General features: G+C 37.7%; 1 protein-coding gene across 1 annotated transcript in view; it reads right to left on the reverse strand.

Annotated features, from left to right (window-relative positions):
* Positions 1 to 1194: 1194 nt before the first annotated feature.
* The window catches only part of RFX7 (regulatory factor X7), a 141171-nt gene continuing 116759 nt past the window's right edge, over positions 1195 to 25606 (reverse strand). The window contains 6 exon segments of the mRNA XM_070377950.1: positions 1195 to 5384; positions 5387 to 7361; positions 8811 to 9106; positions 12118 to 12325; positions 13432 to 13512; positions 14817 to 14937. Of these exon segments, the coding sequence (XP_070234051.1) occupies positions 4084 to 5384; positions 5387 to 7361; positions 8811 to 9106; positions 12118 to 12325; positions 13432 to 13512; positions 14817 to 14937 (3982 nt within the window). The 3' untranslated portion in view covers positions 1195 to 4083.

The raw sequence follows: 25606 nt of genomic DNA on the forward strand, positions 1-25606 counted from the left end.
TACCTTGAGTGACTGCTGACTGTCTTCCTTAGGATTTTTCATTTTCTTCAAGTACTTTAGAATTTTTGTTTGCAGGCTTCTCTTATGAGTCTTCCTGCTCTTCTCTTCCTCCCTTCCCAATCTCCACTCTTCTTGCCTTTTATGATTGCTTCTACCACCTGTCCACACTCAGGGCTCTGGTCCTGTGGTGAGAGCGGGGCTACTGAAAACCTACATAGATCTGTTTCACAAAGAAGGAGGCTCTGGCTCAGGCAAGACCTGGCTACAATCAATATAAGTTACAGTCCTAGGCACTGGTTGTTGCTGCATCTTAGTATCAAAAGTGAGAAAACTTCAAGTCAGACTGTGGCTTCTTACTCTTTAAGATTTGAAATTTCTAGGTGGTCTTTCTTGCTTCCAGACCTAGAACTCAAGTTCTGGCTTACAAGTTCAGTGCACTTATCACTTTGTATTTCTGGTTCACCAAAATGCCTATAATGCTTTTGGACATAGATATGCTTTAAAATCTTCCCAATTTTCTATTATTTTTCAATTCTGCTACTGCTGCTGCTAAGTCGCTTCAGCCCTGTCCGACTCTGTGCGACCCCATAGACAGCAGCCCACCGGCTCTGCCACCCCTGAGATTCTCCAGGCAAGAACACTGGAATGGGTTGCCATTTCCTTCTCCATTGCGTGAAAGTGAAAAGTGAAAGTGAAGTCGCTCAGTCGCGGCCGACTCGTAGCGACCCCATGGACTGCAGCCTACCAGGCTCCTCCATCCATGGGATTTTCTAGGCAAGAGTACTGGAGTGGCTTGCCATTGCCTTCTTCGGTTTTTCAATTCAAAGATCCCCAAATACCCATATCTAGGTACACCATGGACTAACATTTTAAAGCAAACATTTTATGTCAATGAACAAAAGGAAAGATTTGTTGTTGTTGTTACAACATAAAACTCTATATCATTCATCAGTTAAAAAAAAAAAAATCATTAAGTGAACAGCAGAGTTTGGATGAACAAGCTAAGATCCATATAGCCTTCTGGATTAATGACAGAGACTAGATTTAGCAGCACTGCTCCTCCTTATGTTGATTTTTTCCCCCCATTTCCTCAACTTTCAGGAGATCAAAGGAAGAAGTGCTTCAGGTCTGTTTACAAAATGACATGCGCTCTACATAAAATAGATCCCATAAATCACTTTAAAATCCAGTCAGTTTAATATAAAATGTTTTTAATTGTTTTTGAAAACATTTAAAAAACAATTTTTGAGCACTTTCAATAAAAAAAGAGAACTGAAATGCTACTGCAATATTCAACTACTGTAGTTTCAGCAGGTACAACAGACAACAAAACACTGGGGAAATCTTGACTTTTTGCACTAAATGAAAACATGAAACAGGGCTTGTTTTTGTCATTTATGGTGTAGTAAAGCACATTATAGTACAAGACTCTTATATGAACCTCTGATGCACTGCACAAAAAAACACTTTCCTTCTTTTCAGTTCAAAAGTCAGTGCTTATTGCAATTATATGCAAAATTATTTACTTCATGAAGTCTTATCATGATAAACAGTATGCAAAATGTTTAAAACATCAAAACAATGAAAATAATCTGAGAAAAGAACATATTCAACAATAACTAAGCAGAATTAGTAAACATAAAAAAGTAAATAACTTGTGAATAACTATGTCTGTCTGGTTAACACTGAACCAGTTTCAATACAGCCAAGAAAAAAAAAGTGGTTACAGGAATACCTAGTACTGTACAAGATAAGTCAATAACACTCATGCACATTTTGTGATCATGTATTAACATGGTGAAGCAAACTAAACTTAATTCTTCCTGCTGTAATATTCTCATGTAAGAGAATAAGAAATAGAAATATCTCATTGAGATTAATGCACATTGCTACATAAGACAATTTTATCTGTCACTTTGATGACATTTTGTCTTTTCATAATGAAACACATTTAAAAAGTTTAATCTGTGGACTGTATTGGTTGCATTTATCCTAAGAGATGTGCCTACCACAGGTTCAACAAATTTAGTGCAATATATGAATCCCAGAAAGTTTGCTGAACGAATTCAACCAAATTTAAAGTGTTTGCTGCAATACTATACAGGGGTTAAAAATCCTCCAGTCTTTATATTTTTATCAAAAAAGATTCCCATTATTTTTTATATTAGTAGGAAGCTAATAATGTAAACAAGGGATTAGAATGGCCTCAAAATCTCCTTTTCAGAGTATCTCATATAGAAAGGCTCCCATCATTTGTTAAGAGAAATCACACAGTTTCCTTTGGGTATTGCATACTTTGGTGTGCAGTAGTGCTGTGTCTCAATGTACAGTGAAGAAATAACTAGCATCAAGGAAAAAATATCTAACAGATCATTAAATCAAGATAACAGCAAACACACAAATGTCAGTAACTAGGACATATCAATATATAAACCTCTGAGCCAACCCTAGCACCATTTATTTATCAAAATGTTAATATCCTACCTTGCAAATTTACTGAACAATGAAACCGTATTAAACTCATCACATTTGTTAAATATTCATTGATTGTAGTCTTCTGATTGGCTTACTAATTAAGGTAAAGGAAAGCTTAGTTAGGTTCAAGGTAGCAGACAATGGTTTAAGAATAACTTTATAAATTTAATGGCAAATTTTTAAGTCTATTTGAAACTAATCTTGAAACTCAGTTAAATGGAGCTGTCAACTAGTGAGAAGACTTGTGTCAGCATGAAATTCATAAATAGTTATTCACAAAACAAAATGGGAGCTATAAGAGAGAAACATTCTAAAACAAATCCTGAGTGCTTCTTTTTGCAATTGTGGTTATCACAATAAATAAATTAAGCATGTTATAAAATGCTCCTCTTCTTCAAGTACTATTAGATATCCCCTTTGTTTTATCAGAGATAAAGATTTGTGACTTCGGACCTCGGGTGATGAAATGTTGTCTTTTCAGTTTTTTGTGTTATTTCTCTCCTGCTTGCTTGTGTTTCAAAGGGATCCCATGATCAAACTGCATTTCTATGTTCAGGAGGAGTGAAGGAGCCAGTCGCTAAATTGAGGACTTAAGAATACTATAAATAAAAACCTTCAAAATAAATCTTAAATAGAATTTAATATGTGCATACAGACATATTGTGATGAAACTAAGAAAATGCTTTTTAGTTTCCTTCTAAATTTCCCTATCTCAACTAACCAGATAATAAAACATAAGATATTCTTCTAACATGCTTGCATTTGTTCTATTAAATTACAACATTTCGCATTACTTACTTGCTTTGTTTACATACGTGTGTGTGTATGTGTGCACACGCCTGCATGCGTGCACGTCTTCTGTGGTAGCTCCATATTAAAACTAACATTTTAAAAGAAGACTAACACAAGGTCACAAATAAAAATGGCTACTAGTTTTTCCTTTTAATAATTTTAGTGCAGCTTTTGCTTTCCTTATATTAATATTTCATTTTCCATTATTTCCTCCTATTTAAGCCCTTCGTTGCAGGTGCAAATGGTACTGAAGTCCCAGAAAGTCCTACAGAGATTTTATTTTTTCATTCTACAGTAGCTCTATGCTTCAAGCCTAAATACTTATAATAACCTGAATATTATCCCTGTTTCAAGGAAGACCTTCTTGTCTACAGTTCACTTTAGCTATGATTTCATACTTAAAAAGATAATGCCAACAACAACAAAATATCCTATATCTAAAATCAATGGTTTCCTCTAAAATCTGTGCAGATCAACCAATGAAATAAAATGAACTTATACAAAATAAAGATCTAGACTGCTCTTGTAAAAGCTGGTTATTCTTTTGTTTACTAGCAAACAATGTGATTAAATGGGGGAACATTACAAAATTTAAAACCTAATATGTTTTTCTACAGCCTACTCTTTTCAGAAACTTGGTAAGAACTGAGGCGAGTCTAACCATTTCCTACTGAAGAAGAAACCACTTCGGCAGCAAACTCTTTTTAAAATGTCACAATTAATAGTAAGTGTTTCTGCTGCGGGAGGCACTTCCATTAAGACAAATACAATACATATGTCTTTAGTTACAGTGTGCTACATATTATAAAACACAATTTAACCCAACATTTCAACAGTAGGATGGTCCTTGCTTTCTATCCATTCAAAACCTGATGAAGTCATAGAGCTCATGGAGTCACTGCAAATTTGTTGAAACAAGGGGTCATTCTTTAATTCTTCCAGTGTAGGTTCATCATCTTGTCCCTGCTGACGACCTGGATCAAACAGTAGATTTGGGTCTAGAGTGTTCAAATCGTTGATGCTGCCTGAGAGCTCAGAAGACAACCTGATGTCGCTAGAGAAGTCAGACGCAGGATTAGTGAGGTCAGGTGCTACCTGACCTACTAGCTGCTGGCTGGTCTGCAAGCTGTCTCCACTCAACAGGTCTTTAACAGTGCTGCTGAAATCTAACTGTTGCTCTCCAATTTCTGATTGTGCTTGATTATCCCCAGGAGAAAAACTGATCTGATCGGTGCTATTACTTTTGGTGAGGTAAGATGGTGCTTGGAATTCATAAATAGAAGTGCTGGAATCAATCATATTCTGCGGATTGGCACTCGGAAAGACAGTGGACGTTTCCAAAATCTGAGTGAGATTCATCCGGGCGGTGTAATTGGAGGGCAGATTGTTCATGCCCAAACCTCTCACAGCATCATCATTGTCAGAATCAAGTTTACTCAACAAAACATTGGTTATTTTCTTACTGTTCGTTTGCTTTTGAAGAGCGTTTGGGAAGGCTGTTTGCATCATGACTGTCAATGGAACTGATTGACTTCTTTGAGCTATGTTGTTGGCACATGCATCTGTGTGGACATTTGTGAAAACATGAACTTCGGGGGTTACTGGACTTCCAAAGGGGGTCACGTTGGATCGGGGGATATTAGATACTGGGTAGAGGGTGCTTCCACTAAGATTACGCTGGCGATGAACAGCAGGGCTCACACTCCGGCACCTGAAGTTGCTGCTGGCAGATGAATTAGTTCCTTTATTATCAAGAGGGGCAGGGACTGCAAAACCCTCCTGTTTATTGGTGTTATTTACAGTGGCACCTTGATGCTGCACAGGAGAGACAGGAGTCAAACGACAAAAATGACTGTCATGATGTCTGGATTGAGACTGATAAGACTGCCCAGGCACAGCGAAAGCATGAGGTTTCCTGAAACGGTCTTCCACTAGTTCCTGATAGCTTGGGAGAATGCCATGGCCAGAAACAGATGAATTACCAACCCCACTATACCCATTATTCATCCATTCAAGCTTGGTTTTGTCAGGGTGTGTGGCCATGGGTCTTTGCATTGGTTTCACAGGACTACTTGAGACAATGCTGGCATCATGATACGCCATACTGGAGCTTATTGAGTAAATGCAAAAGGATTCCTGCATTCCACGGGGCTGGGAGGGACACTACTGCTGCAGTTAGAGTGTGGTGTACCGATGGGTGTATGTCGGCTACTTCCCAAAGCACTATCCACAGGTGTTGTCTGGGCCAGCCTGGAGCAAGGGCTCTCCCGTGACAGACTCTGCGACCCAGCAATCATTTCAGATGTGGGGGTCGGGGTTGGGGTGGGGGTGGGAGTGGGTGTTGGGGTCGGGGTGGGGGTGTGGATTGGAGTGCCATTGCTATGAATTGGATGATAGAAGTGGGTGCTGGAGGCGTGAGATGACATTGGAGCTCCTGGAGTCACAGATTGACTCTGCAGGGTCATTCCCAAACAGTTACCATAAGAATGAGAGTTGTTCATTGACATCTGCTGCTCCATGAGCACCAGCTCTTCTACAATACTATCCTGTGTAAGCTCATCATCAAAAGGAAAGTAGCTTTCATTTGTTTGGGAAACAGAAGGCTCAAATTCCTTCAGTTCGGACTGTAGAGGTAACTGATCTGAAGACTGTGCTTGTATTTGATTCAAAGAAGATTCTTGGATCTGGCCATGCAGCTGCTGGGAATATGTGTCCTGTGGCATTCCTTCTAATTCCCAAACAGACTTCTCTAAGTCATTGATATCCGAGTGCTCGGGAATTGTCATAACACTGATATCTTGCTGTTGTTCACAGCTGGCGGATATAAACTCAGAATCCTTAGTGACCTGTTGCCACTCATTTGGATTAAAGCTGCCATCTGATTTTGAATCATTGTCCAAGAGAAAGACACTGCCTTCCAGCTTTACTTTGATATCTGGAGATGATGATGGTGTGGTTTGCTGTTCTAACGCTGAATCGCTGGTAACAAGAGCAGAGGGATCCAAGGGCTGACTTGCCACTATGTGTGAGTTGACATGTGTTGAGACCTTGCTGGAAATCTGAGCACCTGCTGCTGAGCTCTCTGTTTTCCCTGAATGTGGAACCTTTGGGTCCTTCTTAACACTGCCTGGTTTCTGACCTTCTGGGATAACTGCAGACAGCTGTTCCACAATTGGTTTCTTTATAGGAGGCACCTGGGACTCTTGCATTGCAGAAGAGAGCCGCTTTCTTGGACTTTTAGTGCACACTTTAGGGTCTTTATTTATTGAGTCACCATTAGATGGTGAGCTGGTGCTGGTGAAAGTGAAGTTCTGAGTGGCAACGGAGAGAGTGACAGTGCTCTGATTATTGCCTGTTGAAGTGCCTGGCAGAATTTCATTACAGCGGTTTTTACATTTGGTCCTCTGGTCACAAACCTTAGTTGCTTTTATTTCAACAACACCTTCGTTGGAAGGTTTCTGTACTGCTCCATCTATATTACTTTTCTGTCCCGAGAGGGCACCAGGTGCTGTTTTGGGCACGTCGGTCCCGTCAGAGTTCTCTTGGCACTGTATCGGAGGCTCATCTGATGATGTCTCAGGCTCCATTTTGACTTCCACGGCAGAGGGTCCCCCGGTGCTGCTGGTCTTGGATCCGGGAGACTGAAGTGAAACAACAGAACCATTCTTGATCTGTGGGATGGTCCGCGCTTCTTCTGTTGTTCCTGTAGCACTGTTTGCTGAGGCAGAATGTTTCAGAGGGGTACTGCTGCTGCTGGGTGTGAGGGATATCGCTGTCATCTTCACCACATTTAGAGAACTCATGTGTGAGGTGGGCACAACGGCGGTCTTGATGGGACTACTAGTGAAGAGGACAGTAGTCGGAGAGCGGATGGTGAGTGCACTGGTGCTGGCTGGCTTGGGTAAGATCTGAGGGTAGCGGTGCCGGGCAGAACGATCCCCGCCGGGACTGGCCGGGACGTTCTGAGGAGTCTTTGGTGTCTGTTTCACAGACTGCATGTGCTGAGTGACCACCTGTACATTGAGGGGAAGAACTTTGCCATCAGAAGAACTCATTGGACTTGGTGAAGTTACCAACTGCCTGGTCCGTTGGACCTGTTAAAAGATGGAAAACAAAAATACCAGATTTATCAAGTCCAGAGTATAAACAGCGATTCATATAATTCATTAGTATTGAGGCATTTTATACATGTAATGCTAAAAAAAAAAACAAAAAACAGTTCCTATGTTAGACAAGAATTCTTTTAGACCAGATAAATAAACACTATAATACATGCAACACAGTGTAATAGTTACCAAATACAATGATATGTAAGAAGAATATTAAGATGTCAGTAAAAAACTTCACATTGCTAAAACAATGATTTTTTAAAGGAGGTTATAGGGAGCAGAGATAAAATCTGAAGAACTATCACAACTATTTAATATAGAGGTAACTAACTGGAATTTGTGCCAAGATGACTCACTCACAGGGGAGACTGTCTTATACGTGGACTGACCTTGGACATTACTAACAAACCACTGTGGATAAGGTCTCAGATAAAACTACCGCCTTCCCCAGTTCGCTGTATAATGATCAGTGCAAGAGAATGGTTCCCAGGTACTCCATGCTTTAATGACAGGATGATGACGATGATAATGATAAAAACAAGAAAAAAATAAGATACAATATCTTTCTAATAGTATCACAAATAACAACCTAAAATACCATCTTGCTTTAGTACGATACTCTCTCATATTAAAAGCCAGTTTGTCATAACCTTGTTATGTTGTGACATAACAAGTGTGGGACAGGCAAGGAGTATACCAAGACTTCAATTTGCTGATAAGGAGAGAGACTCAGAGTAACTAAGAGACTTGCCCGAGGTCCCGTGTTCAGCAAGCCAGAGACGGGACTATGTTAATGTTTTACCGATACACATTATAATTTTGTTCCATCTGAATGATAAAAAGAAAAAAAAATTAAACCAAAAAAAAAAAAAGCCTGCATTTGTGTCATCTTTGCTGAGCTAGAGATGACAACTCTGACAACTCTGAAAATGACTCATCTCCTATGTAAAGCTCTGACTGGTTATACGCAAACTTATGTGTCTTGTAATTTCACTTCTGTTCTGTTTATAGCTTATTTTGTAGACAACAATGTATATCCTGAATAAAAGACAACTGACTGAAGTGAAATCTTTGTGTGGTCACAAACTCAGTTTATACCTGAATTTATACCTCTGCTTATGGAGAAGCCTGGTGGGCTGCAGTCCATGGGGTCGCTAAGAGTTGGACAAGACTGAGTGACTTCACTTTCACTTTTCACTTTCATGCACTGGAGAAGGAAATGGCAACCCACTCCAGTGCTCTGGCCTGGAGAATCCCAGGGACGGGGGAGCCTGGTGGGCTGCTGTCTCTGGGGTCGCACAGTCGGACACGACTGAAGCGGCTTAGCAGCAGCAGCAGCATACCTCTGCTTGCTGCCTTCTCCTGTGCTACTTTTAATTAAACAATGGACTTCCCACCATCCCAGTCATGCCAAATGCTGTTTAATTATATTACCGGAATGGGACTAGGGACAGCTGCCACGACGATACCGATAGGTTGAGGAGAGAGGATTGCAGGGTTCCCATTAGAGAGATTAGTCACTCCGTTGCTTGCTGAGCCTTCTGATTTTTTTGCTGAGGATTCTCCTGGCAAAGGGGATTGTAGTTTCTGTTCTTGCTGCTTCTTCTGGATTTTCCGTTGCAATTGCTGTTTAGCATCAATAGGAGATGGCAGAGTCTTCACTTGAGGCTGAAAGGAATTACTTTCAGCTGTAGGTATAAAAGCAGAAGGCTGGGTAATTCCTTTAATTCCTGAAAATAAACAGAAAGGAGAGCATAAATACTCTTTAGAGAAGGCAGTTACAATTCAATTTCTTTGATTATGTAGCCATCTACTGGACAAAGCAACAAACCCAGGACATTTTAACTCACATTACACTTACAGTTTATAAATACTTGCCAATATGGTTTTAATTGAACCTTAAAATATGGCTCAACTTGGTAGTCAAACCAGCAATAACAGATGAAGACTTTGAAAAGAATAGTAGCTATATCACTAACGTGCAGAAGTTAAGACAAGTCAGTGCCAAGCTAACATGTTTTAGATTTTATCAGTAGATGTCAGAAAATCTCCTTCCTCTCTTCTCTAATTAAGAAATTCATGTATTTTTATGATTTTAATATTCAGCCCACAAGGGGCACTCAATACATATTTGCAGAAACCATCTATATCGTAGGAAAGAATGCATGGGGAAAACAAGTCTTTAATTCCACAAGAATTTCATAAAAATAGGTACTACAGTTTTAACTGATACAATTATATCAGTATGACTTAGGAGAAATTAAGCAGAATTTCTTAGTAAGACTGAAGTTAATAAAGTCTAAAAAAAGCGTCTCCGAGGAAACTTTTTCAAGCAGTAGTAAGATGAAACACTGAGAAAAAGGAATGATAAAATAAATATGGGATAAATTTTAATTTAAGAAAAACTGGTTATGTAATAAAATTAATTTTTCAAAAGCTCATTTCACATCTAGGGAGTGGCATTAAGATCAACAGAAAGGGAGCAGAGTCAGTAAGAAGAATGGAGAGAGGCCAGGGGAAGACACCCCGTCCTGAGGGCACGCCCTGCCCTTCCCTTCCCCAGACGGTTCTACTTTTCATCTTGTGAACAGCAACAGCCTGGTGAGTGGGAGACGAGAAGAAGAGAAAGTACCTGTAAACTCTCACCCACACACTCATTCCTCAACAATCTCTCATTTTCTGACCTTCCCTTTAATCACCTAAGTACTATTTTTTCCCCTCAAATCCAACTCAAATCGCACTGCTCCCATGCAACCCGTAGCCTCGGCTCCGGCTACTCAGCACCTGCACCCCAAGAGCCTCTGCCAACCGCCCAAAGCTCTCTGATGCCTCCTGCCAGGGTTTCTGGACAGGAACGGGTTCCAAGCAGCTGACTTAGAAAAGGACATCTGTAATACAACCTGTTCTTAATATGGAGACTATAAAAAAACAGATTCATCTTCAAAGGATGAAGATTATTCACTACAAAAGGTATTTTTAAAAGTGGCAGTGGCTGAGAACAAAATTGCAGGAGATTCTAAAATACTGAATAATGACACAGTTGTTAAAAGAACAGCCTCTCAAGCTACTTTCAAAAAGTTACAAATGTCTATTTATATATTGTATAATATATATTATCTATTTATACAAATGTTTACTTATATGATTGTCAGTATTTTCATTTATAGAATATACCTTTTTTCACACTTATGCCTTAAAAATCTATTAATTCAACATTCTTTTTTCAGTCAGCCTATGTGAATACTGTGGGAAATAAGACAGATGTTTCTTTGATATGATATCTATGATATCAAAGATATCATGATATCTAGATACCTATGATATCATAGATATCATGATATCTAGATACCTATGTTATCTCTTAAATCTTCAATGTGTTCCTCTTCTGGGTGTCAGTAGGGGTAGGAGAAAGGGAACATTGAAAGTTGAAGGGCCCATAAGATTTTTTGAACCTGTTTTGCCAGAAGCTAGAACAGTCTTATGTAAAGGAGTAACCTTGGTTTTGGAGACAGACAAATCAGGATTCAAATTCTGGCTCCACAATTCATCTGACTATGGACAAATTACTTAACTTCCCTTAGTCTTACTTTTTCCCTGATCTTTAAAATGGGAATAAATATCATGTCTCTTACAGGATTGCCATGGGAATAAATGAGGTAACAGATGTGAACTAACTAGCTACATCAGGCTGCCCATGCACTTCAGCCCCTGTGTAACTGTAAATGTATGGATTTGAGTCATCCAGTTTATATTGAGATAAGAAAAATTATGATGAGGCTCTTGTAAAAGGCTATTTTGATCACACTGATGGTCCTCAAATGACAAAAAAAAGAGATAACAGAACAATCTCACACACATACCACAAATGCTTAAAGCTTCTTAAACATAGAGGAAAAGGATTTCTTATTAAAATAATGAAGTTAAGATAAAAAAGTAAAGTTATTCAAGAGTATAATTATAGTCCTCACTGTCAGAAATCTACCATTTCACATTAATAAATTTTTTTTTAAAAGTTATAATTTCCTAGAGTAATAACAAAATTTATTCACTCTTTCTTAGGTTATTAAAGTATGACCGAAATAAGACATTTAAAAAATTTCATGAAAACAGGTACTTTATGCAGCTATTAACTTACAAGGGAGTCATTATTCTAGTGATACTGACAGTCCTCAAACTGTCAATTCTAGAGCTCCTATCTGAATAAAAATAGCTATTTGAATGCATATTTAAAAAGTCACTCGTTATTTCATAGTAATGCTTCATTCACATGGTTTACTTTTTGTGAGACTAGGTACCTTTCACATAGTCCAAAGATCATTTCATTTATAAGTATTAGTTTTGGGGACAGGAGTCTCAGCAAGTAATTTAAAAACTTAACTTTACTATTTACTTGTAATATTTATTAATTTAGAAACACATATATACTTAAAAGTGCACATATATATATTCCTTAAACTTTAAAATAGCAATGGAAAAATTAATGAAATACCAACTGCCAAATCATAACGGTTTCATATTTAAGCAGATTAACATACAAAGCTGTAACTTAAATTTTATCATGAAAAACTATCATTATTATTTTTGTTAGCTCAATAAGTCCATCTGAATTTAGTATTAAACGAAGAGTGAACATATACAAATACTAAAAAGAGAAAGAAGTTTTATGGCTAAACTCTTTTTTTACCACCAACTCTAGATGTAGTAACACCCTGTCAGTTTCAGCTTGTTAATAATTTTGTACCTGGTGGTGCTGCTGCCATTACAGTAAGTGCTGCCATCGACTTGGTGCCTATATAGTGACTTTTTACAAGGAAGCGGGCTAATTCCAAGACTGTGTCAAATGGCTGGCTTAACACCTTCTGGGCCCACTCACACACAAGACGGCAGGCAGAAGAGATAACTTCTTCATCAATGTTCTGAAGCTGCCCAGAAGGTTCAGCGCCTTCCAACTAAACAGAAGAAAAAAGGGGGGTCGGGGGGGGTAGACTTTTAAAAAGAAAGTTAAGAGAAATTAAATTGAAGTACACTCAAGATACATAGGAAGTGAGTGAGTGAAAGTCACTCAGTTGTGTCTGACTCTTTGTGACCCCATGGACTGTAGTTCATCAGATTCCTCTGTCCACGGAATTCTTCAGGCAAGAATACTGGAGTGGGTTGCCATTTCCTTCTCCAGGGGATCTTCTTGACCCAGGGAGTGAACCTGGGTCTCCTGCATTGTAGGCTGATTCTTTACTGTCTAAACCACCAGTGAAGCCCTTTAATCAGAAGATATAATCTGAATCTGTCAGGTCAAAGCAGTACTAAGTGACTGGTGTTGGCAGGCATAAAAGTAGATCCTTGCAAATATGAGTCCTATGCCTGTACCTACTGGTGCATAGCCATCAGCAGCATTGTGAATATAACATCTAAACATATGTTATTAAACATACATGAAGAATAACAGATCTGAATTCTTCTAAAAGCCTTTTCTAACATCAAGAAAACAAACTATGCCATGAACTATATTTTCTCTTCTGAAAATATTCATTCTATACACATTACTCTGTAGCTCAAATATTCCATTTGATGATATATACTATGAATATATCTATAAATCAGTAACTTTAGATCCATCTTTTTTTCCCCTTAATTTCAAGAGCCATGTGAAATAAGTAATGTACGCTAACAGTGTCCAGCCATTGTTGAGTTTTTGGCTCATTTATTTAATAAAAGGCGCAGTTCCTGGTCCCTGGTTTAATCCAAATGAGACTACGTAGTATGCATTTCAATGTTGATAATAAGGTACAATTTTACTTGGGATTCCCTGGTGGCTTAGCTGGTAAAGAATCCACCTGCAGTGTAGGAGACCTGGGTTCAATTCCAGGGTTGGGAAGATACCCTGGAGAAGGGAACAACTTACCCACTCCAGTATTCTGGCCAGGAGAATTCTATGGACCGAACAGTCCAAACACATGATCGTTGTTTGTTTATCCAAATGAGACTATGCAGTATGCATTTCGATGTTGATAATAATGTACAATTTTACTTATTAAAAATAAAAAGCAGAAATTCTTACCCCATCTCCAGTTTTGTGAAAATCAAGATTGGGCAGTGTTGGCATATGAACAAAAGCTTTTTTTCTTAGTCCACTGTAGCAATATGTAATAAATGGTCAAGGTCTAAAGTACTCTACATTAAATGAACTGTTTATATAGTTAGCACTTGGAAAGCAACCATATATGAAATGATAATAAAATCGGCCTGAGACATCATCTACTTTCTGAGTTCTTTAGGAAGAGACTTTAATATTAGAAACTCAGGACACCTTTACTCTTTTGAAACTGCAACAGTTCTTATAGAATATTACCATCTTAAAGGAAACAAAATGATTCTCATCTGGTATAAATTTTATGAATAAATGTTCCTAATAAGCTGTGCCAGCCACCAGTAACAAACAGGTCAGAAGGAAAGGAATATCCAGATGGAAACCTGGCAGAGAGAAGGGAAACTCTAGCCAGGGCACAGGGACAAAAACAACTCTTAAGAGTGTCACAAGGGCTTTAACCTTTTCACTTCTCTTTTTCCACTGAAACACACAGGATTATCACCTGTAACATGCCAATGACACACCAAGACATTTTTGTTTGCACTCAGGAAACAAGACTAGGTCGTGCAACTAGTAGTTAAAGAACACCTGCCTGGAGTCATTTTAGAAAAGCAGCCTCTCCCCTTCCCCTTCTCATCTCCTCCACAGAAGAATTTTCATGATTTGAAAGAGGCCAACAGCTAAGCAGAGAGAAATGATGTATTTCTAATAGGATTTCTAACCCTCCATGTGACAATCTTCTTCCAAGGGTAGGAAGAACTTTATAATAAAGTCTTAATTTTAATTTCCTTACTTCTGTTTGCTCCTATGGGGCCTTTTCTATGCCCTGGTTTAATTTTAAAATAGCCTTTAGATGATTGGATGAAAAACAGTTTAAAGATAACACTAATCCTGCAGGCCAAGTTCCACAAGAAAATTTTTTGAACGTTGTATATATCACCAGGGAGAGCCCTATGTTTCTAAGGTAGAGGAAGGAAAGATGATAAGCTAACATCTTTTTCCACTTTTACTCATATAATTTTCAAGTGCTGTCCTATGGTATACCTTGATAATCCTCATTACTAAGGAAAAGAAGATCAAACCATTAAGGACACATTACAGTGACAAAGTAAGGTGAGATCTATCACAGTCTTAATAACTACCATTTGTTATTTCTCTTTCAGTGTGATAAATAGCTGGGAGAATAACATTTACAATTATTCTAAGTACTTTTGAGTTGTTTATATTTGTTGATTTAAATTTATTTCTAAATATAGTTGCAAAAAAAAAATATAGTTGCTAGTTGAACTACAACAGCAGATGTTCAGTAATAAGTGAGAACTTTAAGAAATCACTGAAAATCAAACTGGTAAAGGATATTTAGATTTGCCTCTTGTGCCCAGACGACGTGCCTTCATGTTTGGAAAGACATTTTTCATAATCTTCCCGAAGTCAGCAGCACTTAATGGATGGTAACCAAGATTGTCACAATAGCTCCTGCAAGAGAAGGAGAGATCAATTTAGAGAGCAACAGAACTCAGAATCACATTAGCACAGTGTCATTTCAGTAAAATCTGACCCTTATGACAAAGTGAAGAAACACATCTTCAAGTCATTCACTACAATTTTCATTGATACATGCTCATCCTTCTTTAAAGACTAACTCAGGCTTAGTTTGTTTCATCCTCAGGGCATACAGTATTACTGCTTTTAACAGCAGAAACTAACACTCAACCAGTTGGGCTCTATGTTTCCACATATGTCTCAAGCTCATATACTGGAATAATTTCCAATGTAAACATTATGAGTGTCAGACAGAGACAAGACTACTACATGGTTTAGATTACAAACATGATATATTATGACTAAAGGAACCTTAGGGATCATCTATACCAACATTCTCATTTTACCAGTAAGGGAAAAAAATGAAGGCACAGTGTTCTCATCCCTATCACCCCTATTAATGCCAAGAAAAATTAATAAGGCAGTAACTTCAAGTGGGACCAGGGAAACAAGCCAAGTCTTAACTACTACTAGAATCAGGTACTCTGTCTTTCTCTACAGCTGCCAGTCCTAGGTAGAAGACCAATTCCTCCTTCACCAGTTCAGCAGCAGGAAAAGGCCATTTCTTCTTGGCCTTTGGGAGAACCACTACCTGAGGCATACCAAAGAGGAAGTCTGAAGAACTGCAAAATAACTCAGTCAAATCTCCCTGCTCACTCCCCATTTCAGAATCAACCAATATAGCTTCTTGATGAAGAAGTCATGTGGTAGAGATCCAAGGAGAGAGGTTTAGGATAAACAAGAAAATCCACTAGAATGGGCAGCATATAGTGGTAACTGGGACTTGAGTTCTTGTAGTGGATGGTTGAGTATGCTGGCAACATCTTTGAAGTGATCTGAACTTGGAAGTCAAATTGGTAGACACTCAGGAGAAGGATGGGAGCCTCAACAGAGAAGATGGGTAGGTCTGAAGACTGGTGTTTTTCTTGATTGTACCCTCCCTGTTGCAGCACCAAGCACCGCACACTCCTGTTGTGGGTGGGGCTGGGGGAAGGAGTGGAGGTGCCTAGCAGACGAATTCTCAACAATGCTGCAGAGCAGGGAGAAGGGAAAGGAGCTGATATGTACTGCGAATTCCCTCTATAAGGAATATTAGACACATCATATTTAAGCTGAGACTAAATGTGATATCCCATCGGTTCAGGGGCCAAGGTTTAAAGTGCAAAGTGAAGCAATGATCTTCTGCAGAACTGACAATTTAAATAAATGAACTGCATCAAATCATAACCATTTCACTAGCAAGTTAAATCAGTCATCTTTATGATTTAAACGAGCACAGCAAGAAAATGTGAATAAGCTCTTTTACAGCTTAGGGCCATGATACTTGTTTCCTTTACCTCGAATATTTTCTTACCCTTCAAGTTCCATACTGGTATGATTTTGAAAGGGTCTCTTCTGTCTTCCCTATCCAAAGCAGCGCTCTCCTGCCATGCCCTCACCACCTTCCTTATCTGTGTACTTTGTATCTTTTATTCTCCTAGCTCCCAATTATGTAACAGCTAATTTATTTGTTGTTTGTCTCCTCCATTAGACTGTAAGTTCAACCAGGGCAGTGACCATGTCTATTTGGTTCACCACTGTATTCTTAGAACAAGGAACAAGACTGAAGAATCACATTAAACCTTAATATGACATATAACTTGATATGACTTTAAATATGACTTAGTAAGTATGTCATATTTAAAATGACAAGAAACCTTAAAGAAACACATTGAAGCAATGTGCAAATGAAGCAAAAAAGAAAACAGTGCCCACTGGCTCCTATAACAGCACTGGCAGGTGGGCCTAAAAAACCTGAAATCATATAAAGAGAAAGCAATGAGTCTAATGAGAGATATAATATCCATTCTATCCTCCTTTTGTGACTGAGGTTTTGATTTTTTTTTTTTTTTCACTGTATTAGTACACTAAAGTTCTTTACTTTGGCAGAAGGGGTAGGCAGAAGGTTGGCAAAACTAAGTGTCAGGATGACCGATGCAAAATTTGCTTGTCAAATTGAACTAATCCTGAGTATGATTTTAGAATGTGAACATACAGTTTCATCTGGTTTTTGACCCTTATTTATGCCACTAAAAGAGGGGAATTCATCGGGAGAATAAATTTTTAAAACAATGAACTTACCTTTAAAATATTCTTTAGCAGATAAATGTAAAACGTACTTTGGAGACATATAAACAGCTCAAATTATACCTCCTGAATCAAACAGAAGGCAATGTTGGGAATAAAACTACTTATGACTCAACACTCTACACTTTGAAATCTTATACGTCTAAGAGAAAACAGAGTGCCTCAGTTTGAAAGTAGCAATAACAACACCTGAACAGGTCATCAATTTCTTTGTGAAATGAGTTCAGAAGGTTGTATAGTTCAACTTTCTGCCAGGTATGGAAACGGCTATCCTCAAATGGGTATCTGAGCACTTTGCTTGAGAGAGAGAGCCCTAGATTGTGAGGTGGTCTAACCAATCTTCAGTGGTTCTAATTACCAAAGAAAAAGAATTTCATTATTACAGCCTCTTCCCTACTGAGAAGTTCCAGGTATTCAATGACTCTTTAATATATCAATAATCAAGTATTTATCGGCTCCTCTGTCCATGGCATTCTCCCAGCAAGAATCCCGGGCTGGGTAGCCATTCCCTTCTCCAGGGGTTCCCCCCGACCTAGGGATCAAACCTGGATCTCCTGCATCACAGGCAGATTCTTTGCTGTCTGAGCCATTTATAGGCTATCCTACTTATTCACAATTTTGAAACCAGGACTATATAACACACCATAGGTCATTCCAGTCCATGTCAAGATCTTGGTTAGTTTATATCTTGTTTTCCTGCTTCATAACTTTAACTGCAGTTTGATCAAGCAAGATATGGTGTCAATTAACATCTAACTCAGCATCAGATTATATTTATTCAGGACTCAAAAAAAAGGGAAGGCACAGAGTATGTCCTATTCACAGGATAACGAACAGTCTAATGCCATTCTTGAGATCAGATTTCTCTTTTTGTTGTACTGTTTTTTTTTTTTTTTGAAGTATGCTTTACAGACTTTGAAATTAAGCTTAACATTTAATATGGCCAACATGTCACTCAAAATTTTCAGCAGCAAGTCTATCTTTAAAGTTTATTCATACCATTTACAAATAAACTATGTAAGTTAACAGTAAACATTGTTTAAAGGTACAAAAATATAAATGAAAATCATAAACTACTTGTGGCAAAATACAGTCATAGGATACATAACAATACTTAGACATTTTTGGACTGCTTCATACATGTTACTTCATTTAATTCCACCCCAAGTTTCCCTGATACCTCAGTTGGTAAAGAATCTGCCTGCAATGCAGGAGACCCATGATTAATTCCTGGGTCAGGAAGATCCCTGGAGAAGGGATAGGCTACCCACTCCAATATTTTCAGGCTTCCCTTGTGGTTCAGCTGGTAAAGCAAAGTGGGAGACCTGAGTTCAATCCTTGGGTTGGGAAGATCCCCTGGAAAAGGGAAAAGCCATCCACTTCAGTATTCTGGCCTGGAGAATTCCATGGACTATACAGTCTATGGGGTTGTAAAGAATTCTCCAGGCCAGAGTAGTGGAGTAGGTAGCCTTTCCCTTCTCCAGGGAATCTTCCCAAGCCAGGAATCAAAGCCATGTCTCCTGCACTATAGGCGGATTCTTTACCAGCTGAGCCACTACTGCCTAAATGCCAGTTAATGAGGATGGTGACAATAGCCCCTAGAGTGCAATTAAGCTGTCTCAATGCAATGACACATTTCTACCTATAAAAAGATTGATGAAAGGATAATCTGTATATTATGTAGAAAATAAAGGAAAATACCATTACATGTTTATGAAATGGTATAAAGTCCAGCTGCTTTTCTTCATAAGAACATGCTTTCAATTTGTGTACCAAAAGTTCTAGTTGGGTTATGGACTCCTACAAATTCAAGGCATCTACTTCTGACTTAATGCGTGATTTCAAAATGCCTTTTTTTTTTAAACCCTTGGACCCACTTCACTCATCTTTCCCAGCCTTTACGATCATCCTTTTCGCAACCAACAATAAATTATCTCTGTTAGCTTTTTTAAAAAGAATTTTTAGTTGCAACATGTATGCGAGATCACACTGTATTTGTCTTTCCTCTGTCTGATTTACTTCACTTAGCATAATGCTCTTGAGGTCCATCCATGTTGCTGCAAATGCCAAGCTTTCATTCTTTCTTAAGGCTGAATAATATTCCGCTGTGTATATGCACAATGTCTTTATCCATTCACTCACTGATGGACACTTAGGTTGTTTCCATATCTTGGCTTTTATAAACAGTGCTGCAGTGAACATGGCAGTGCCTATATTTTCAAGTTAGTGTTTTCATTTTTCAGATATACAGCCAGAAGCAGAATAGCTGGATCACATGGTAGTTCTATTTTTAATTTCTCAAGACCCTCCATACTGTTTTTCATAGTGACTGCACCAATTTATATTCCTGCCAACAGCACACAAGGGTTCAATTTTCTTGACATCCTCACCAATGCTTGTAATTTGTTGTCTTTTTGATAACAGTCACTCTGACAGGTGTGAGATGATAGTTCATTGTGGTTTTGATTTGCATTACCCTGATGATTAGTGATGCTGAGCATCTTTTCATATACCTCTTATTCATCTTGATGTCTCTTTTGGAAAATGTCTATTTATATCTTCTACCCAATTGAAAAATCAAATTATTTTTGTTGTTGTTGAGTTGAATGATTTTTTATACACTTTGAATATTAACCCTTTAACAGATATATGACTTGCAACTCACTAGGTTGCCTTTTTATTTGGCTGATAGTTTTAATGCAGTTCTATTTGTTTATCTTTGATTTTTAAAAATTCTATCTTTGCTGTCAGATTAAAAAAAAATCATCGCCAAGATCCACATCAAGAAGTGGGTCTTATCCAAATGCAGAAGAATACATCTTCTTCTCAAGTGCATTCTCCAGGATACATTTTGGGACACAAATCAAACCTCAGTAAATTTAAGAAAACTTAAATCATATTAAGCATCTTCTCTGACCACAACACTATGAGACTAGATATCAATTACAACAAAAACAAAAAAAAACCCTGTGAGAAACACAAACATATGGAGATTAAACAACACATTTCTAAATAACCAACAGGTTACTGAAGGTATCAAAAAGGAAATCAAAGATCTGACAGAAATAAATTAAAAAGAAATGAAAGGAACAATAGTAAAGATTAATAAAACTAAAAGCTGGTTCTTTGAGAAGATAAACAAAATTGACAAACCTTTAGCCAGACTCATCAAGGAAAAAAGGGAGAAGAATCAACTCAACAAAATTAGAAATGAAAAAGGAGAGGTTACAACAGACAATGCAGTAATACAAAGGATTATAAGAGACTATTATGAACAATTATATGGCAATAAAATGTATACCCTGGAAGAAATGTACTGATTCTTAGAAAAGTTTAATCTTCCAAGACTGAACCAGGAAGACACAGAAATTATGAACAACCCAATTACAAACACTCAAATTGAAGCTGTGATCAAAAATCTCCCAAAAAACAAAAGCTCAGGACCAGACGGCTTCACAGGAGAATTTTATCAATCATTTAGAGAAGGCTAAAGCCTATCCTTCTAAAACTCTTTCAAAAAATTGCAGAGGAAGGAACACTTCCAAACTCATTCTACAAGGCCTCCATCACCCTGATACAAAAACCAGACAAAGACAACACAATAAAAGAAAACCACAGGCCAATATCACTGATGAACATAGATGCAAAAATCCTCAACAAAATTTTAGCAAATAGAATTCAGCAACACATCAAAAAGCTCATACACCATGCATGACCAGGTTGGGTTTATTCCAGGAATGCAAGGATTCTTCAATATATGCAAATCAATCAATGTGACACACCATATTAACAAATTGAAAGATTAAAAACCGTATGATAATCTCAGTAGATGCAGAAAAAGCTTTTTACAAAATTCAGCACCCATTTGATTAAAACTCTTAAAAAAATGGGCAGAGAAGGAACCCACCTCAACATAGTAAAGGCTGTATATGATAAGCCTATAGCAAGCATTATTCTCAGTGGTGAAAAACTGAAAGCATTCCCCCTAAGATCAGGAACAAAACAAGGGTGTCCACTTTCACCACTATTATTCAACATAGTTTTGGAAGTTCTAGCTACAGTAGTCACAGAGGAAAAAGAAATAAATCCAGATTGGAAAAGAAGAAGTAAAGCTCTCATTGTTTGAAGATGACATGATACTGTACATAGAAAACCCTAAAGATAGTATCAGAAAATTACTAGAGCTAATCAGTGAATTTAGCAAAGTTGCAGGATAAAAAATCACTTGTACACAGAAGTGATTCAGGATACACAGAAATCACTTGCATTTCTATATACTAACAATGAAAAATCAGAAAGGGAAATTCAGGAATCAATCCCATTCACCATTGCAACAAAAAGAATTAAATATCTAGGAATAAACTTACCTAAGGAGGCAAAAGACCTGAACACAGAAAATTATAGGAAATCAAAGATGACATGAACAGACGGAGAGATATTCCATGTTCCTGAGCAGGAAGAATCAATATTGTGAAAATGACTATACTACCAAATGCAATCTACAGATTCAACGTGACCTCTATCAAATTACCAATGGCATTTTTCACAAAGCTAGAACAAAAAATTTCACAATTCATATGGAAACACAAAAAACCCTGAAGAGCCAAAGCAGTCTTAAGAAAGAAGAATAGAGCTGGAGGAATCAAGCTTCCTGACTTCAGAGTATACTACAAAGCTACAGTCATCAAGACAGTATGGTACTGGCACAAAAACAGAAATATAGACCAATGGAACAAGATAGAAAGCCCAGAAATAAACCCATGCACCTATGGGTACCTTATTTTTGACAAAGGAAGCAAGAATATACAATGGGGCAAAGACAACCTCTTCAATAAATGGTGCTTGGAAAACCAGACAGCTACATGTAAAAGAATGAAATTAGAACACTTCCTAACACATACACAAAGATAAACTCAAAATGGATTAAAGACCTAAATGTAAGACCAGAAACTATAAAACTCTTAGAGGAAAACATAGGCAGAACACTCTATGACATATATCAAAGCAAGATCCTCTATGACGACCTTCTAGAGTAACAGAAATAAAAACAAAAGTTAACAAGTGAGACCTGATTAAACTTAAAAGCTTTTGCACAGCAAAGGAAACTAGAAGCAAGGTGAAAAGACACCCTCAGAATGGGAGAAAATAATAGCAAATGAAACAATTGACAAAGGATTAATTTCCAAAATATATAAGCAGCTCATACAACTCAATACCAGAAAAACAACCCAATCAAAAAGTGGGGAAAAGACCCAGACAGACATTTCTCCAAAGAAGACATACAGACAGCTAACAAACACATGAAAAGATGCTCAACATCACTCATTATTAGAGAAATGCAAATCAAAACTACAATGAGATATCACCTCATACCAGTCAGAATGGCCATTATCAAAAAGTCTACAAACAATAAATTCTGGAGAGGGTATGGAGAAAAGGGAAAGCTCTTGCACTGTTGGTTGGAATGTAAATTGATACAGCCACTATGGAAGACAGTATGGAGATTCTTTAAGAATAAAACTAGGAATAAAACCACCATATGACCCAGCAATCCCATTCCCAGGCATATGCCCTGAGGAGGCCAAAATTGAAAAAGACACATGTAACCCATTGTTCACTGCAGCACTATTTACAATAGCTAGAACATGGAAGCAATCTAGATGTCCATTGACAGATGAATGGATAAAGAAGTTGTGGTACATATACACAATGGAATATTACTCAGCCATAAAAAGGAACATATTTGAGTCAGTTCTAATGAGGTGGATGAACGTAGAACCTATTATACAGAGTGAACTGAGTCAGAAAGAGAAAGATAACATATTCTAATGCATATATATGGAATCTAGAAAAATGGTACTCTAGTATTTATCTACAGAGCAGCAATGGAGAAACAGACATAGAGAATAGACTTATGGACATGGGGAGAGAGGAGAAGAGGGTGAGGTGTATGGAAAGAGTAACATGGAAACTTACATGACCATATGTAAAATAGATAGCCAATGGGAATTTGCTGTATGGCTCAGGAAACTCAACAGGGGCTCTGTATCAATCCAGAGGGGTGGGATGGGGAGGGAGATGGGAGGGAGGTTCAAAAGGAAAGGGATATATGTATACCTATGGCTGATTCATATTGAGGTCTGACAGAAAACAAAATTCTATAAAGCAATTATCCTTCAATAAAAAAATTAATTAAAAGATGTGGTACATATATACATTGGGAAAAAAAAAAAGAAGTGGGTCTTGCTACCTATCTTTTCTTCTAGGAGTTCATGATTTTAGGTCTTGTGTTCAAGCCTTCAATCCAGTTTGAGGAAATTTTTCGTGTGGTATAAAATCCCAGTTTCATTCTTCTGCATGAAGCTTCCAGTTTCCCCAACACATTTATTGAAGAGACTGTCCTTATCCCACTGCATAATTTTGGCTTCTTTGTTGTAAGTTAATTGACTATATATGTGTGGGTTTATTTCTGGCCTCTATTCAGCTTCATTCAACTATGTGTTTTCATGCCAATACCATATTGTTACAAAATAGAGTTTGAAATCAGGGGGTATGATGCCTGAAGGTTTGTTCTTCTTTCTCAAGATTTTTTGGCTGCTTGAGGTCTTTTTTGGTCCCACACACATTTTAGAATTCCTTGTTCTGTTTCTATGAAAAATGATATTGGAATTTTTATTGGGATTGTATTTAATCTGTGGACTGCTTTGATTAGTACAGACATTTAACACTATTAATTCTTCCAACCCATGAGGACAAACTATCTCTCCATTTATTTGTGTTTTCTTCAGTTACTTTCCTTGATGTCTTGTAGTTTTTCAGTGTACAGGTCCTGAACACTGTGGTTAAATGTAATCCTAAATTTTTTTTTTTTTTGATACAACTGTAAATGGGATTGTTTTCTTAATTTTGCTTTCTGATAGCTTTTAAAAAAATGCAATAACTCTATTTATTTATTTTTGGCTGTGCTGGGTCTTTGTTGCTGCACTGGTTTTTCTGTAGTTGCATGAATGGGGGCTACTCTCTAGCTGTGGTGCCCAGGTTTCTCACTGCAGTGGCTTCTGCTGTTGTGGAGCACAAGCTCTAGGGCATGTGGGCTTCGGTAGTTGTGGCTCCCAGGCTCTAGAGCACAGGTTCAATGGTTGCGGTGCACAGGCTTAGTTGCTCTGTGGCATTTGGGATCTTCCTAGATCATGTATCAAACCTGTGTCTCCTGTACTGGCTGACAGATTCTTTACCACTAAACTACCGGGGAAGCCCTGATAGTGTGTAGAAATGAAAAAGATTTTTGTGTATTCATTTGAACCCCACAACATTACTCAATTTATTAGTTCTAATTGTTTTTTGTTGGACTCTTTAGGGTTTTCTATATATAATATCATGTCACCTGCAAATTGTTGACAGTTTACTTTCTCCTTTCCAATAGGGATGCCTTTTATTTCTTTTTCTTGCCTACTTGCAAGGGCTAAGACTCCCAGTACTATGGTGAGTAAAAGTGGCAAGAGTGGGCAGCTTTTGAGTATGACATTGGTTGTGGGCTTGTTGTATATGGCTTCTGTTATGTTGAAGTACATTTCCTTCACAGTTGCTTTATTGAGTTTTTTTCATCATAAATGAATGTTGATTTCTGTCAAATGCTTTTCCTGTAGCTACTGAGATAACCATATGATTTTTATCCTTCACTTTGTGTTGTATCACATTGATTGATTTGTGAATGTTGACCCAGCAACATTTATCTCTAGAATAAATCCCACTTGATCATGTTGTATGATCCTTTTAACGTATTGTTGAATTCAGTTTACTACTATTTTCTGAGAATTTTTACATCTATATTCAACAGGAATATTGTCTGTAATTTTCTTTTCTTTCGGCATCCTTGTCTGGTTTTGGGATCAGGGTAATTCTGGCTTCATGAAATGAGTTTGGAGTTTCCACCCACCTCTTCTATTTTTTCAAAGAGTTTGAGAAAGATAGATAGTAATTATTCTTTAAATGTTTGGTAGAACATTTGGGAGGTTTTTGATTACTGATTCAATCTCCTTAACTAGTAATTAGTTGGTTCAAATTTTCTATTTCTTTATGATCTCAGTCTTGGTAGGTTGTATGTTTCTAGGAATTTATCCATTTCTTCCAGATTGTTCAATATGTTGGTATGTCACTGTCTAAAGTAGTCTCTTATGATCCTTTGTATTTCTGCGGTATCAGTTGTACTATCTCCCCTTTATTTCTGATGTCATTTATTTGACTCCTCTCTTTTTCTCTTGGTGACTCTAGCTAACAGTTTTTCTGCTCTTTGTTATTTCCTTCCTTCTACTGACTTTGGGCTTTGTTCTTCTTTAACTAGTCTCTTGAGGTGAAAAGAAAGGTTTTTTGAGGCTGCTGTTGTTTCTTGAGGTAGGCATTTATCACCATGAACTTCCCTCTTTAACTCTACTGAGTAGAGTACTCTTTATTGGAGATTTTTCCCTTTCAGCATTTT

Source organism: Bos mutus, chromosome 10 (assembly GCF_027580195.1).
Source record: "Bos mutus isolate GX-2022 chromosome 10, NWIPB_WYAK_1.1, whole genome shotgun sequence".
In the NCBI taxonomy this organism is placed as follows: domain Eukaryota; kingdom Metazoa; phylum Chordata; class Mammalia; order Artiodactyla; family Bovidae; genus Bos; species Bos mutus.